This window comes from Bolinopsis microptera, chromosome 4 (assembly GCF_026151205.1).
Source record: "Bolinopsis microptera isolate Bmic1 chromosome 4, MBARI_Bmic_1.0, whole genome shotgun sequence".
Taxonomy (NCBI): Eukaryota; Metazoa; Ctenophora; class Tentaculata; order Lobata; family Bolinopsidae; genus Bolinopsis; species Bolinopsis microptera.
Genome location: NC_087075.1, coordinates 2,089,598 through 2,107,658, shown reverse-complemented (window position 1 = coordinate 2,107,658; position 18,061 = coordinate 2,089,598). Strand labels below are relative to the sequence as shown.

Genomic DNA, 18,061 nt, shown 5'->3' with positions numbered 1-18,061 from the left:
CTTTTGCAAGTTCGAACAATTTAATGCTTAGCAACAAAAAATGACGTGATCATTCAGCATTTCTCAATAATCATGCATGAATTGGTGAGCAAGACAACAATTGTATCGTGCTGGATGTGAACTGCACGTACAATTTTAAAACTCAATACTTTAATAAATGGAAAACATGTGGAATCCATTTATCAAAGTTATAAAACTTTTGATTGTATGCTATGTTCCACGGAACTTATGCTTATTATAGTAGTACCTACGTTGTTTTTCATAAATTGGATCGAGAGCAGTTGAAATTGTAGTACGTTGTTTTTTATTAATTAGTAGAGAGTAGTTGGAATTGTCGTTACCTGGACAATCAGGTTAGCAGTGTCTGATTTATTCATGACTTAATCTTGAGTAAGTTGACAACAAATGAATATTGAGACTACCCGTTTTCAATGCCAATCGGCCAAGATGAAAACGAACCAACACGATTTTCAGAGCTCATACGAATCACAAAATATGATCGGAGGTATTCAGCTTTGCTGACTCGAATAACGTCTTGTCGTTATAATTTTATGAGAGCAATACTTTTTTTTAATGCACGACTTAAGACTTTAATAGTAACTTAAAGTTGACTATAATCTATAATAATCATGTAATAAACGCCGCCGAGATTTATGATTTATAAACTCGACCCAACTTTACAGTTTACACCGTATGTGATTTATTGGGTCATGAATATCGAAGAAAACATTTAACTTCCTGTATCAGTATGTTTTCTTAGATCACTGATCTATTGGGTCAGGAAATTCGAAGAAAATATTTATATAGGATAGGAATGTGTCGTCGATTATGCTCACAACTCTAACCAGAAAAGCGTATATCCACCAGCGTGCGCTTTTTCGCATAGCGGGCTCTCACCAGCCCGCTGTCAAAGGGCCCGATATCTCTACAGCCCGCTCATGATATAGCCCGCTAACAAGTGACATTTAATTTGACCAGTAGCAATATAGCCAGGAGTTCTCTAAAATATTTTCAGTTTCTGTATCGTCTCCATGTGAAATTCCTTATATTACACTGACTATATATATAATATTATACATTTCATTTTTGTGTCCGGTAGGACTGCTCATGCAGCTCGTGAGCAGATGACATGATATTTTGATTTATATCAAAATTATTGTAACACACTACATAATACACATCAGCACTATAATCCCCCTATATTATTGATATTCATCGTCACTGACATTACATTCATTATTCCCACGTAACGGCCCGGGAATGCAGTGCATCTCGAGCCCCTTTATACGACAAAGCCCTTTATGATTGGCTTACATTGAACACGTGACGTGTTACCATGGTTACAACAATTAGTGGCGACCTTTTCTAGAGTTGACTTTTATACAAGCTCCATTGTTTATTTATAAGATTCTATATTAAATGTAATACGCCCGCTGGTGGATATAATCCACATCACCTCGACCCGCGGGCGGAAAAATCGTATAGCACTCGGGCCCGATGGGCCCTTCGTGCTATACGAAAATATGTCCTCCTCGGGCTAGCGCCCTCGGGGACATATGAAATATTGCACGCGCGTGCGCGTGCAATATTTTGTTCCGCCCGCGAGTCTCCGGTGATATGTATATATATATATATGCTCTCTCGTACCACAATTAGAAAGTCTATTATTTTACTCTTAGTTCCCAAAAATTATTTCGACAAAAATTTTGGCGGCCCTCTCGTAAATTAATGGCACATATAAATATTTGCATTTGCATTGACACTTTTATTTGTCACTGACACTATACAATATATATGTAGTTAAACTTAAATTATTTCATGTTCAATTCCATTGGAAATAGTTTTCAACCAAAACCCAAAACTGGGTAATATTATAAAGTGCATGGAACGTAACAAAAGTTTCCTTTTTCCAAATAAAAGGAAATGATATCAATTTAAATTACCGTTTCTGTACTAAACGCGAAATGTTGCCGAGAATGAAATCGGCCGTGAATGAATCAGAATAAGAAAAGCGAACGACCAATATAAATTGAAGTGTTTTTTCACATTATCTGGCATCCTGAGGATAGATATAGCCGCAGAGATATATGTTCATCTTAGAAACATAGTATGTCCGCAGGCTGGGTTATCGTCAAGGGAAGCATTACGTTACCGTAGATGTTTACTTAACGGCTAGGAAAGATTCGTAGATTCCTCCGGTTACCTGATTAAGATTTGTATGAAGTCGTGACCCCCATTTTTTAACGGCCAGGTAGCGCAGTTGGTTAGCCAGCTTTGCAATCGTGAGGTTGCGGGTTCAAATCCCACTGCCTGCCTGGTCGTGGGGTGAGTGTCGTTGACATTCAGCTAAGGATCGTGAGTGGTCTATGCAGCCCCCCGGTCTACTCAGCCGAATACTCGAGAAATCGGGTGTGAGGGTTAAATGAGGAGCTGCACATTGCAGCAAAGTCTCGGGCGAAGAAAGTATGGTACACACTACCTTAACCGTCACTGGCTAAAAACAAATCCTTCGGCTTCCTGTAATTGGCTGGTTACACTTGTGTAACAATATGGCTGTTGGAATACTCCGAAGTAAAATAAGTGTCTAGATAAAAAAAAAATACCATTGTCGTGACCCCCATACCATCATGTCGTGACCCCCATACCATTGTCGGTCCACTTAGTGTCGGGGTGCAAACGTGAGGTAAAGTAAGATTATTTCCAGGAATTTCAGAAATCCTCCATTAAATGCAGAATTATTGCAATTATATAATACAGTCTTGAAATATTTCTTCTTTCATTGAATCATTCAGTCGGCTAAGCTAATTTATCATTCGATCCCACCGCCAGCTCATTTGCGGACTTGTGTCTTATTTTCAATTTTCAATTTTTTTCGACCATCAATTTTTCCTGAACGTCACTTATTATTGACTTTTTCTGCCAAGTAACCCTTGACAACATCATATTATACTAGTAGAGTTTAACAGTTTGTTATATTTACGCTTTATAATTTGAATATTTCGTTTAAATTTAATCGGTAAAAATTTTCTTTTTGTGCATGACTGGTACATTACCTTTTGAAGAAATAAATCATTCATTTCTTCAAAATGTAATGTACCAGTCATGCACAGAGTGCAAGTTTTTACGGATTAAAGTTAAACACATTTATTAAATAAAATCGATTGCGTGGCCTTTATATCAATGAGCTGTCATGATATGTTTGATCATATTAAATCGAAATAACCTAGATTTAAAGCGTGAGAAAACTCAAAATTTAAGTCAGTCTAAAATATTTCGAGAAGAAAGCGGCGCGTAGGATTCCGGTGGATCAGCTAAGTTATCCATGATATCTTGACAGGCCCTATGTGAGCCGTGAGGTGGTCACTGAAGTTCTTGTGAAGTCATTTGAGCTGAACGACACAAAATCCTGTTTTGGTGCATAGAGTCCATAATCATCACCCTGTTGTTTTCAATTTGTTTAATCCAAAACTTTAACATAGGATTAAATTGTACAGCGGAAATATCACAGTGGTGACAAGAATTCAAAGATGAAGTTAACAGTGTCCCTAGCTGCCATATTGTTGCTGGTAGTTGTTGATGCCAGTAAGTATAAGTACTTTTTGCATGCTATATAATAATAACAAGACACATGTTATATTTATCTATGGTTTACCTGATTTTCTCATAAAGAAACTCCTGAAGGCACAAAATTCCTGTGTACGATTCTTGTTTGGTAGAAATAAGAAAAGCTATTAAAAATGGGACAGGGTCACTACATTCCTGAAAAAGGCCCATTTTCTTCCAACTAGACAGCGAATAGAGTATAAGATTGCTCTAACAGTTGTTGTATACTCGTTTTAGCACGTATTTTAGGAACGTATTTAGGCATGTATTAGTGTACGACATTTAGTACAGCAGGGTAGTACAGAGAGTTAAGTTTTTTTTATTCTATTTTTTAAATTTTTTTATTCTTTATTCTTTATTTTTAATAAAATATGCAACCTACTAAAACTAATGGAGCCCTCCCCGGGGTCATTCCTCTCGCATTTGCGAGGGTCGTCCCAAAGGTGTAAAAGGAGGTCAGGATTTGTTCCCACCAAGCTCTAACATCGCTATTTGCTGACCATTGGCTTTCACTGAAGGTAAGTTTTTTTGAGAGTGGGACTGGAGGCCGACCGTCAGTATGGGATGCAGGGCCAAGTGGGAAACAACGTCAAGGCCCCTTTCTACTTGGGCCATGTTGGTTTTGGCGGATACTGTGGTAATAAGATATGAAGTGAATGAGTGAAAAGAAGTGAGTGAAAAGGGTGTAAGAGAGGAGGAGCTTTTAAGGAATTTAGGAAAGGAAGGAAGCAGGGCATGACTACAAAAAAACAGCTAGTAGCACTGCAAGATAGTAACAATAACCAATACAAATTTAATGACATAGAAAGCAATATAATTAATGGAGTGGACATAATGCCCTAATCGGCCAAGGTCGACACAATAGAACTTTTTTGACCTATTTTATCCCCTGTAGAGATAGCTTAAGAAGTTTGATATACCCCTGCCAGATCGGCATGTCTCCTGCCTGGAATTTTTTGCTATTGTACCATTTGGCAACGATATTAAAATAATTTATAATTTGTGAAGTGTGATTACAAACTATAAAATTAATTTTAGTGGGATCTTTGTAATTACTATCGATTTTCCTTTTGATAAAGTCTTCAAGTAATGTGATGAAGCTATTTGTGTGAATACAATGGAGGTAAATATGAGGAATAGTTTCTAAATATGTTTTACACAGGCTACACATGGGAGTATCTGTAACAATCTTCATGTTATGTCTTATGTATCTACACGTTGTGATCCTCATTGAAAGTTTGTATTGAACTTGAATCAACTTAAAATGTTTTGATACTAAGAAAAACAGGTTGCTTAGAACGACTGCCCAATCGATGGAATGACTATTTAAGTCGATAACCCATTGACATAAAGGGGACAGCTCGTTTGGGCAAATAGAATCGTATATTTTATCCTGAATTTTGCTTCCCTGCACCTGACAAGTTGCAGAGTGTAAAAATTAAAGTTTTATATTCGGGTCAATCTCAGAAAGGAAATCTGAGATATAAAATATTCCCTTATCAATAAGATGATTGTTCCAAAGTTTGAAAGATTCGTAGATTCCTCTACTGGGTTAACTTCCGGTTACCTGATTAAGATTTGTATGAAGTCGTGACCCCCATACCATTGTCGTGACCCCCATACCATCATGTCGTGACCCCCATACCATTGTCGGTCCACTAAGTGTCGGGGTGCAAACGTGAGGTAAAGTAAGATCATTTCCAGGAATTCCAGAAATCCTCATATTTACCGCAATCGCAGATTTACCGCATACCCCAATCTAATTAATCTACCTCAGTTAAACAAAAATTCAGTTAAACAAAAATTCAATTTTATGCCATTTATTACAGAGTAAACAAGTTTACAATAAATCAATCTGATATTTAAAGGAATCCTAATTCAATGTGTAGTATGGTTGTCACTCTTTAAATAGATTAGATATAGGTTGACGGGGCAAAGGAGTGTTCGTGCTGTTCGCTATTGCTCACACCAAACGGCAACCTAGTAAAATTTTTGTATGGACACCGGTCTCCATCACGATCCAAAATTAGGATTGAAGAATTTATTGTATAACTTTTAGTGCAGTGGAGGAAGCGGTGTGGTGCATTAATAGAGTGACAGCCTACTGATTTAGAGTTGTGTTTACGTGAGCATAATGGGTATATTTTTGGACCTAAAGGCTTTACTATGGCAACTTTAAAATTGGTTCTTTTAATCATTTATTAAATATCACTTAAAAAATATATAAATCTGGAATCTGTTCACACTGTGAACCAGTCCTATAAAAAAAACCTCTTAAATCAAATATTTAAAACGTCTCAATAATGGAAATAGTCATACAATTAAGAAATTTACCAAATTCTTAATATCTACCTTAAGAGAAAAATACCTACCTAAGTCAATGTCTACCTGTAATACACTAAATATTAGGTTAAATACATAGGTGGTGGAGTCAGCACACATTTACCAAAATCAAAAATTTTCTAATAGGAGGAACCTGTGGGCCGAGAAGTGAGAACACTGGATTACATTTGTTGAAGGGGATACCTGAACCTCACTATCAAGCCATCGGAGTGTTACAAAGTTGTTGTACTCTTATCTATAAGTGTATATTCACCTACAAGCATAACTGCTTGGCGTGATGAGGTACATCTTTGATTGGTCGAAGGTCTTTCAACAACACAGCATCATCACTTTCATAGTAGTCCCTGGCTTATAAAGTCCGTTGCATATATTGAACATATAGTCCGTTGCATATATTGAACATATTGACACGGGTGCAGAGTTGAGTCTGTACGGAACCTAGTAGTTTCAGATCCTTGTTTAACTTGCCGTACAGCAAGGTCATCCACTACTTTTTTTTTTATCTAGACACTTATTTTACTTCGGTGTATTCCAACAGCCACAATGTTACACAAGTGCAACCAGCCAATTACAGGAAGCCGAAGGATCTTTTTGGCCAGTGACGGTTAAGGTAGTGTGTACCATACTTTCTTCGTCCGAGACTTTGCTGCAATGTGCAGCTCCTCATTTAACCCTCACACCCGATTTCTCGAGTATTCGGCTGAGTAGACCGGGGGGCTGCATAGACCACTCATGATCCTTAGCTGAACGTCGACGACGCTCACCCCACGACCAGGCAGTCAGTGGGTTTCGAACTCGCAACCTAACGGTTGTAAGACAGGCGTTCTAACCAACTGCGCTACCTGGCCGTTTTAGCCCGGCGAGGCACATAACTCCCTCTACAACTCCATGACAAATGTTTCATATATACTAGCCGAGTTCACAAGATATATCCTTGAGTTTGAGAAGAGCTCGTTAGAACTGCTTCCTTTCCCTTCAGTATCCCACAGTCTCTCGAGTTTCGTAACTGCCAGAGAACTCTCCTAAACAATTACTAGACTCGGTGATTATAACGGGTTCATAGCGGTATTAAACATGTTTTCTGGGCCCAAACATTCTACGCTCCTACTATGTTATTACTGGTCTCTTGGTTAACTCCCAATCATCTGTCCATATGATAGTGTTTCTGGACAAATAGATGGTATACGATGTCCTCAGGCTGATCTCAGCGATCTTCTTCTTCTCTTTGTTCTTTACGTTCAGGTGGTTCATAAAGGTTGGGAGGCTATAGTTGTAAATGCATCGAGCTTCCACTTCTACTGTCTGGAGCTTGCAAGCCCATCCGTTGGCTTCTATCACTTCTGTCAGCTGCTGATATCTTTTCATCTTTCGCTTCTCTTGATCAGCAAAGTTCTGCTCATTTCCACAAGTCAGCTCCATTAGATAAACCTACTTTACTTTATCTGGATAGATCACTACATCAGGTCTTAGTGGTGTAGCTGCAATGTGCTGCGGGAAGTTCCTCTGTCTCTCATCCTCATCAAATATTATCTTCTAGTTGTTGGCATCTGAAAAGAAATATCTTTGGGTCTTATGATGAGTTGGGTCAGCAGCTAGGGTAACCTTCTCGCGCTTATTGCCTGCCTTGTGAAAGACCGACGGTGCCCTCTTCGGTTCCTTGGCGATTTCGGAATTAACCTCGTCAATCTGTGATGAAACAGTCTTCATGATTTCACGTAGGACCTGATCATAGCGCCAGTTGAAACGTCCCTGTCTTAGTGCAACCTTGCAGAACGTGAGGTTATGATTGAGTGTCCCTTGTTTGCTGCAGAGTTTACAGTTTCTGAAACGGCTTTATTCCAAAGCTTTAGGTTGCTAGGTGTTGACGCAGTTTCATGGATAGCATGACAGTTGCGGACTAAGTTGATAGATCAGGTTATTCCACGTGGTGTGAAATGTCATTGTATTTTCCCATGTGAGAAAGAGGTTTTGCCGCTTTTTGTCAACAAGTGAACAAATAAGTGTCTCTTCATCAAAGGTCCTCACCATGTTGGTTAGCAGTTTCCTCTCTGATGTGTCCTCATATCTTGTCCCATACCCGAGGTCAGTTGTACCAACTACAGGTTCTCCAACTAACTCTTGGAAGTAAAGTTGGCGCTGACGGTCTTTCAGCTCTTTGGGATAAGACCACATCTTCTGTGTGTCTGCAATAGCCTTATGGTTAGAGTACACTTTTTTGCTGTAGGGGTCACTAGAGTTACAAAGTTGGTGTCCCTTAATACGTTGGATGACTTTGTACTCAGTGCAGATGTTTTTCAGCTGCAATCCTTTCTGGTCTCTACTCCTGTAGAGTACGGTGGTGGTACAAGGATGCACAATCCCTAGCCACTTCTTAAGGTATCTGTTACACAATGCCTCAAGCTCTCTCACAAATGTGATGCGTAGGTTATAAACAGTTAACCCCCATGACATCTTACTAATGATGAGGTGGTTATACACCCACGCCTTCATTGGACCCGTGATTTCATCATTAGACTTTGTTTCCAAAAGGTCCTCTAGCTTCTTCTTAATCATGGACCAAATTTCCTTCACCTCAAGATCTACATACATGTACATTCCTAGGAACTTCATTGGTGCTTGGATAATGGACGGCACCTGTTGTTCGCTTAGTACTCTGCATCATAGGTATTGTACTTTCCTCCAGTACACTTCATAAACATAGACAGGCACTTCGATGGTTTAGCATTCATTTTCTTCGACCAGTCCAGGAACTCTTTTACTACCTTCAACATCTTCTTCATCTCCTTCTCGCTCTTAACGACAACAGGGTTATAGGTCATCAGCAAATGCTTTCTTTGAGGTCTTGCTATCACTGAAGCTTGGCTCATACCCAACTTGACTGCACAGTACAGCTAGAAGTTCCAGTAAGACGTTGAATACTATAAGGAACAGGATCAGTGGGTCTCCCTGGAACAGGCCTAGCTCATACCAGAATGTTCTGGATGTCCATTTCCTGCACTTAACTAGGGCACTTAGGCTTCCATAATACTCAATTATAAGCTTAATGAAGCTTTCAGGTAGGTGGTACCGGCGTAGGGCATAAATAATAAGGCTGTGCGGGACTCTCCCATACGCATTCATAAAGTCAATCCAGATCACGTGGACTTGTGAAGAAAACCTCCCCCTACAGTTTTGGAGTGTGATGTTACGGAACTTGCCAGGATCTTTCAGGTCATCCGTTTTAGGAATTAATGTGCTCACTCCCACCTTCCACTGTGGGGGGACAACTCCTGTTTTCCAAATCCTGCATATCATATGGTGTAGATGGTGACTGAAAGTTCGACACTTCTTGTAGATCAGGTAGTTGACAACATTTGACCCATGTGCTGACCTATGTCTCCTTGACTTAAGTTTTAGGTGGAATTCATCCCATGTGGGTGGCACTGTACTGCAGATCCAATTAGGTTTGTCAAGGTCTTTCAGTCCTGTGGGGTTTACATAGTCACGCTCTCGGTTATTATCTTTGTACTCCTTTTCAAAGAACTTAGATGCTTCTTCACTGTCAAACTCAGGCTCTTTATCTTTAGTCTCTTCCTTCGTGAGCAGTTTCTTCTATCAAGAAACTACTTTTATTCATTATTAACGTTTCTAAAAAGAATAACAAATGGATTAACTCCAGCTCCAGACGAGTGTGTCAAAGCGGGTGAGGATGGATCAGACTACAGGGGAACTGTATCTGTCACAGCATCAGGACTCATCTGCCAGAGATGGGACTCTCAATCACCTAATGAACACGGCAGAGCTCCTGAGGAGTAAGTTTTCTTGGTGCTTCTATAAGCTTATAAGGCACAACAGGTATAAGCTAGTCTCACCCACAGGCGACCACAATACGACATAATCCAGAATTAGATTTATTCTTATCCAAATTATTCGGATTTTGGAAGATAGATGCATGTACTCTATTTAATCGAGCGTCTTAAATAATTTTACACCCAAACTTTGAATTTTTTCTAAAAGGGCTCTCAACAGAAGCCAAATTGTTAGTTCACAACACTACCTACTTGAGGAAAATATCTTATTACAAAAACATTTTCAGCTACCCTGATTCAGGACTGGAAGAGAACTATTGCAGAAATCCAGACGGGTAAGTCTTCAATATCTGATATCTGGTAGTGTTCCATAATCATTGTTATCAAGTCGACCACAAGGTAGGGGCACAAACATTTATTACAATTTAAGTAAAATCTACAATAAAACTGCAATGAAGGGGCTTTGGAATATAAATGATCTGAGAAATTTCTTTTTACTTTTAGAAATTCTTCATTATAACATGTGTCGTCATTTTCCTCAGTGAATCAAAACCCTGGTGTTTGAATAGTGAGGGAACTAATCCTCGAGGGGGGTTATGTGAAATACCTACATGCCCTGGTAAGCATTTTACCAAATTAAATCATAAATACTCATAATATTATACTATTATAGCTGAGATCATGTGTGGCGTGTGTCTATAATGTCTATACTCTCAGCTCCGAAATTTGAAAGGTTGCGTGTGGGTGCAGTTACTTCACTTAAACTAGTTTTTCATTGATCCAATGATATAGTTTAGAGTGGGGACCCCAGGCTATCATTTTCATAAACATTTTGAAGCTGTGGTAGAATAACAGTTTTTAGCAGCAGAAACAGTCCAAACGCCTCTTTTTCGCCCCCCTCTAGAATGACGGTTTAACCAGTTTATAAATTTGTAAACAATCAAAATTATATGATAACACTAAAATGAGTTGCAGTTGACGGTGGATGGAGTGAATTTGGAGAATGGTCGGCCTGTTCTGCTGAATGTGGAGGAGGTACTCATATGAGGAGTAAGACCTGTACAAACCCAAGTCCTGAGAACGGAGGAAAGGAATGCGAAGGGGACAGCGAGGAGACGGATATTTGCAACTCCCAACCCTGCTCAGATCACGAATACTCAGGTGCTGGATATAGCAAGATCAGTATCCTCTTTGTTACTTTGCTGTGTGCAATGAACATTATTTATTAGGCGTCACCCGGTCACTTAGCACTGAAAATGTTTGAACACCATAAAACGAATAGGGATGAAATTGAATATGGACTAGAACGCAAAAATATCAATAATCCATATCCTAAGCTGTGGCTTAATAATAATATTTGGTAACATATTTGGTAGAATTAAATAAGTGTGAAAGTTGTCGCATTTTGTGCGTACAAATACATACCTATAATTAAATTTAAATACAGTATATTACAGGGTGGCCCTGAAGAAACTACCCACACGCAACCCTTTAATAACTCACGTAATTTGTATTGCTAAAATATTTCAGAGAATATAGAGATATGGGTCAAACTTAGATTTCCTGAAAATTTCGTAAAATTTCATCACAACTCGGCTTATAACTAAGCCGAGTTATGACCATTTTAAGTGCCGATAACCAACTTGAAATTTTGGGAAAGCGCTTCAATTACCAAACCAAAAGTGTGTAGAAACTTTGGAGTCCCTGGCTCAAAGTGTCATCAAGTTATAGTGATGAAAAAGGGAGTGGCGTGCCAGGAAATCTAAGTTTGACCCATATCTATAATCTATATTCTCTAAAATGTTTTACTTTTAGCAATTCTGATACGAATTACGTGAGTTATTAAAGTTTTGGGTGTGTGTAGTTCCTTCTGAGCATAGTAGTGTTTTTACAGCTCAGCTAGTTTTACATTTGAATAAAAAGGACATAAAAACACCAGAAGCTACCGGTATTTCACCTCGACGCTTTGTTTTGAGCATGATTGCTAGTTAACTGCCCCTGCAGGTAATTAGCTAACTGATCTATTAAAATCAGGTAACTAGGAAAATTAAGGCTTGCATGTGGGTTAATATTATTTAGTTATTTACAGTTAGTTAGACTTCGTGAACTTTTGGTTTTATCTTTTTATGAATATGAAGTGGACTCCTTTTGTATCATAGTTGAGGCTGTTACGGGCAAAAATCACACTTTTCTGCTCGAGCCCTGGGACTTCTTTTAGGGTTCTTACTTCTTATATGATAGAACGGAGTGTCCTGAACACTCTGATGGTATCGGGAACCTTCTAGAGCCTTCAGAAGCTGTGTTGTGAGCACTTTACTGCCAAAACTTCGACCATCGACATTCGACAGACAGCATAGAATATAATCCACCTAAAATCCGTTCTGAATTGCCGACAATTCTTCGACATTGCATGAGGGATACCGTAGCATTTTTGGCGGTGTTGATGATATGAAGGTTACTTACTTGGGTTACTTGGGGTTGCTTCATAGATCCTCTATCGGGTCATCAGAACGGCTGACCACCCGTGCAGCGAAGTTGCTGTCTTTTCTGCGCTCCAGTTCAATAACGAGTTCCCGTTCTGGCAACAATATCCAGTAACAGGAGGTTCGTCCGGAATAGATGTAACAAACTCCGTCAACAATGACTTGAAGCGTAGGGGGTCCTCGATAAGGTGCAGGTTTGCGGGAATGATGTTCCACAATCGAGGCCCCATCACTACAAATGAGCTGTCAAAGATCGATTGATTCCTTTGGCTACTGGACGTTGACAAGCTAGGGACTACTGCTTTCTGGCCATAACGGAGTGTATCTGTAAACTGAACGTTGACATCATTAGGACACTTCTTGTGTAGGATCTTCCACATATGAATGATAGTGTAACGTTCTCTCCTCCGTTGAAGTGACATCAATTTTAAGGCCTTCAGTCTCTGCCAATAGTTCAGATGTTGCACACCATGTATTTTGGACGTAAATGTACGTTGTACTCCCTCTAGCTCAGCGATATCAGCTTGCTTAGTTGAATTCCAGAGGGGACAACAATACTCGAGATGGCTTCTGACTAATGACTTGTAGAGGGTCAGCATAGTGATCTTGTTTCTCGATCTAAAAGCGCTCAGAACCCAAGAGGCAACTTTACGGGCACGATCTGCTATCATAGTAACATGGGAGCTCCAAGACAAGTCCGCCGAGATCAAAACCCCCAGGTCTTTGACTGCATCCGTAGGGTACATTATGTTACCATGCGAAACTTGATAAGTTTGCGTCAGGATGGCAAACGGGAGGTCTTGCAAGCTGTTTCGGGGACAGTGTTTGTGCACAAGTATCTCAAATTTATCCTCATGCAATGACATGTTATTGCATCTTGCCCAGTCGATGACAGAGTTGAGATCATTTTGCAGTATACTTGCATCTTCAAGTGTATAGATGTGCCTCAAAATCCGTGTATCGTCAGCAAAGAATCTAATGACACATCCTGTGATGCACAGCTTCATGTCATTAATGAACAAAATGAAAAGCAGCGGGCCCAAAACTGTACCCTGTGGCACTCCGCTTATGATTGCTGCAGCAAGTGATGACATCCCGTCCAACACAACACACTGTGTGCGGTCACTTAAGAAGGATTCGATCCACGACACCACCTTTTCGTGAATTCCCATTCTTCTAAGCTTCTTAATAAGCAGTCGGTGATCCACTTTATCAAATGCTTTCGCAAAGTCAAGGTATATGGCGTCAGTATCAGCGTTTTTCACCAATCCTTGAACAATGTCATCAACGTGACTGAGCAGTTGGGTGAGACAGCTCCGCCCAGATCGAAAGCCATGTTGATTATCACAGAGTAATCCGTTCTTCTCTATGAAGCTAACCATCTTGCCACGCAGTATGCGTTCGTACACTTTTATAACGTGAGATGTGAGCGCCACCGGCCGGTAGTTGACAGCTTTCGCCCGATCACCCTTTTTGTATAGAGGAGTGATGTAGGTATCTTTGTAGAACTTAGGTACTTCACCACGCTCAAAGGATTCGCTCCAGATGAGTCGTATCGGCTCGCACATCTCTTTTGCACATCTCTTTAAGAGGATAGCAGGTATTCCATCAGGTCCGCTAGCAGAGTTAGGAGGAATATTCCCAATTGCAGATATGATATCGTCATCCATGATGCAAAAATCTTCAAGAGTTTGCGGATGTTCGATCGTAGGTAACGGGAAATCTGGGTCCTTGATATCAGGAGAAGGAGAGCTTGGATCACTGAACACGGAGCTAAACTGCTCCTGAAGTAAGTCCGCCATCTGCTTTGTGTCAGTAGTGATCTCCTGGTTTGCATCAAATAGCATGTTAATACTGGATTTGATAGTTGAGAGGGATCGGGCATAACTATAGAAGAACTTCGGATTACTTTTAATCTTCTCGATGGCTCTGTTCTCCTTCTCATCCAGTTTCTTGGTATGTGCAGTCATGATGTCGTACTGTAAGAGTGCAACTTTATTCCTGACTGCCTTGATCTGGTCTTCTGAAACATTCTTGTCAATTAATGCTTGGAGTCGTGCTTTTTGCCGGTTGCATTTCCGTCTCAACGCGTTGCTGTGCTTAGGACGTCCAGAGGGCACCGATTTCTGAGGAACACACGAACAGCAAATCTGGAACAGGGTCTCCGTAAAAAGAGCAGGAAACTCCTCAAAGGAGCATGAGTCACGAAGCTGAGACCAGTTAACTTCCTGTAACTCCTCCTTTAGTGCATCAAAATCCGCCTTAAAAAAGTCAAGAGACCTGAAGCTACTTTCGTCAAACTTAGGGATGGTAGCCTCCTTTCGGGATAGCGGATTGGTAGCGAGCATAACATCCACCAGATGATGGTCAGACAGTGAGGTAGCTTGTGCCTGAACATTAGTAACAAGTCTGCTGTTATTCGTGATGAACAAGTCTAGAACATTGTTACCCCTGGTTGGACAAAGGACGTATTGACTCAGCAGATGCTTGGCCATGAAGTTGAGAAGGGAGTGAGCTGATAGCTGAGTCTCACTGGAACCTCCTGACGACACGGATACAGTCTGCCAGTCTATTGAGGGTAAGTTGTAGTCACCTGTGAGCATAATATCGTAGCTTTCATCATTAACACGGTGAATACACGTGGAGATAAACTCCAAAAGTGAGTTGAAACTGCTGAGGGGGGCATTTGGGGGTCGATAAGCCACTACAACACATGTATTAATCGTGCTGAATCTGCAAAATAAACCCTCGCAGGTACCATCATCAAACGTATCACACTCACTTACAGGTATGTTGATGTGGGAATAGAGCAAAACTCCGCCTCCGACCCGCCCACTTCGGTCACATCGGGAGACTGTATACCCTGGAACATGTAGTTGGGCATCAGCCATATAGGGTTTGAGCCAAGTCTCAGTGAGCGCTACAAAAGGTAAGGAATGATTTCTCGCTCGTTCATCGTTAATGTAAGCGGAAATATCGGGCACCTTCCAACGGCTTGTACTTGAAGCGCTCGGATTCATGGACTGCACGTTTAAGACAAGGCATGAGGAATAGTGGGCACGTTCTGCATCATCTGGGCATGGGTAGGGAGCAGAGGTGTCGGATAGGGGTACTGGCGCTGTGGGTACGCCAATCCTGACTGAAGGTGTGGTGGGGGAAACTGGTATTGAGGGTTGGGGCGGAGACTGGCACGGATTTCCGAGATTTCCCGAGTGAAGCAGGTTTGCATCCTGTCCATCAGTCTCGCTAACTCTAAAAAAGAAGCCCCATAATCAGCAACTGAGGTAGAATCCTGGGTAGCTGTAGGGGCGGGGGCAGCTTTATCACCTTTCTTGGGCCGAGGAGCATCACCATTCTCCTTTCTCCGGGTCCCTTTCAGGTGGATAAATGTGCACTCTGAGTTAGTACACAGCTTGTTCTTGACAGAGAACTTACAGAGCACGGGGTGAAAGAACTTGCAGCTGGAACCCTTATTGCACCCGAAGTTACGCTGAGTACCAAAGCGGCAGTACTTATCACAGTATCTAGGGTGTTCGAACTCACAGACACGTCCTTCATGTTCTTTCTTCCCCCTTAAACCATGCGGACATTTTCCTCGCTTATACTTCTCACACACCCGTTCTCTGACAACTTTATCCAGTTTTGAGTTGAGATCATTAAGATTTAACTTCTCCTGGTTCTCCTTGAAAGATTCCGATGTTTCGTTGTGAGGCGAGGAAACTTGCGAAGAAGATATAGTGTCAGCATTAAGTCTCGCAAGGATAGCGGGGTCCGTGATACTCACGCTATCATGGGGAGTTTTCCTCTTTCTAGACACAATAGGCACACTAGACTCGTTGCAAGATTTGCACAGCCAAACGTAGCTAGAAGGTAGGTCTATCGAAGCCTGAGTTAAAACATCATGAAAACCAGATACAACAGCACAATCGTGAGATCCCCGAAAACACATATGGCAGTGAAAAAGCGGTTTCTGATCCGGCTCGAGATCTATCACGTATTTCTGGTTACACTCCGGGCATTGTGAGGGGAGCAAAGCGTTTAACTGGAACAGTATTCTACTGGCAAGTGTGTCCTTTGTGTAAATCTTATTACGATCACTGTCAGCTAAGTTAATACACAAAAATTCAGCACAATGCTCCAACATTTCAAGATTAGACGACTTTAATGCTTTGAGATTTTCAGCTCGCTTTTTTGAATGATCAAACTTCGAGATGACTTGTTTTACTATTTTGTTCGTTCCCGCACGGAGAAACAAGTTCCCGATCGATAATTCATTCGATAACTCCATTTCAGATAATGTACAACCACTTGTGTATAGCCACACTCACAGTACAATGTATGCACAATGATAGCACAGTGCGATTATCAACAACTGATAAGAGAGCGACTAAATCAACGCAAAAGCAATTATAGAATAGTTTTATATGAATAGTTTCTTAGTGAAGTTAAATTTAGAAAGAAAGTGTAAGATATGCTTTAAAAAGATTAAAAAAGACTTTTAAAGTTTGGGTTCCAATAAAGTAATAGTATTGTTAGTTGTGATGATTAGAAATTTGATAATTGAGCAACTTTATCGGCTCCTCAAATATTGGTATTTTTATTGTGTGAGATCCTGGAGAGGTTCGCTGTTTATCAGTCTCATGATAAGATAATGATTCCAGGGATAATATGCGGTAGTAGAGACTATGTAGGACAAGTGAAACAGTTGTTCTGAGCTTGCTGGTCAATGGCTTTCTCTACTCTGGGAGTGTTTCGAAATCAGCGTCCAAAAAATCTTTTTTAAGAGATCAATGCTTTTTTATAGTGCACGATTTCAAACATTCATGATTAAGAGTAGCTGAAAGTTGACTTAGCTCATGCAATAAATGCCGCCGAGGTTTATAAATATAACATAAAAACTCGGCCTAATTTTACTACTTTTAATATCCCGTATGTGATTTATTGAGCAGGAATATCGAAAAGAACATTTAACTTCCTGTATGTGTAGAAAAAGGCCTTTTCTAAAAAAAGATAAGAGGTATATAACGTGTAGCAATTGATTCAATGTGTCCGTGTGTTTCAGATTTTTGAGGAGATCTTCAGACTTCAGCTTTATCTCGTCACACAACTGAAAGATAATTAATTTTCAATTAATGATCCAATTGGGAAGAATCAAGTCCACGGGGATCTACTGGAAATTTACTGGGCGGCGTAATAATAGCCTGGGGTCCCCAGGTAACTGAAAATTTGCATTTGAACCACAAATAACACAACAAGATGTTATGATAATGATGAACATTACCAAGTGCATCCCGATTTACCGCGGAGTTTGGGAAAAAGGAAAAAGCTACGCAGTAAATCGGGATTTTCGGCATTTTGACGAGCTGAACAGTGAACGTCTTGACATGCCACTTTTCGCGCGCGAATATCTTTGATATTTGTGATACGTAACATGTATCAATGAACGTCCTGCACCTTTTGAACATCCTAAATTTGCCTGAATCTCAATGATGACGAGCTGGATCACTCCGAGCACAATCATTTTTCATGATAAATAGATCATAAACAAAACTGACATGGGCCTGGCCATATCTAATTTTAAAACATAACCCAGGCCAGAATTTTCTAGAATAACTGTTGAGTATCAGTAACCAGTGCAGAAAAAGAGAAGATATTTATCTCACTCCACTCTTTCTGCTGTTCTTACTGTTCTCCACTTCTGTTTTAGTGTCATTAACCGCTGCTGGTTCTTCTATCCTGAATGCTTGTTAAACTGGGGAGCTGTATAAATATATAAGTTACAATCATTTTTTAAAGTTACAAATATCAGCTGATTTGCAACATGTAGCGATTTAATGTGGATTG

The 18,061-nt window shown here is 40.3% G+C and overlaps 1 protein-coding gene across 2 annotated transcripts in view; it reads left to right on the top strand.

Annotated features, from left to right (window-relative positions):
* The window catches only part of LOC134814190 (plasminogen-like), a 39,707-nt gene extending 22,904 nt beyond the window's left edge, over positions 1 to 16,803 (top strand). The window contains exons 2-7 of one of the 2 annotated variants that reach the window (XM_063822247.1): positions 3,493 to 3,582; positions 9,605 to 9,737; positions 10,022 to 10,069; positions 10,277 to 10,353; positions 10,704 to 12,201; positions 16,650 to 16,803. In XM_063822247.1, the coding sequence (XP_063678317.1) occupies positions 3,528 to 3,582; positions 9,605 to 9,737; positions 10,022 to 10,069; positions 10,277 to 10,353; positions 10,704 to 10,963 (573 nt within the window). In that variant the 5' untranslated portion in view covers positions 3,493 to 3,527 and the 3' untranslated portion in view covers positions 10,964 to 12,201; positions 16,650 to 16,803. Of the gene's footprint in view, positions 1 to 3,477; positions 3,583 to 9,604; positions 9,738 to 10,021; positions 10,070 to 10,276; positions 10,354 to 10,703; positions 12,202 to 16,649 lie in introns of both variants that reach the window. The other variant, XM_063822245.1, reaches the window with a different exon arrangement.
* Positions 16,804 to 18,061: the final 1,258 nt, after the last annotated feature.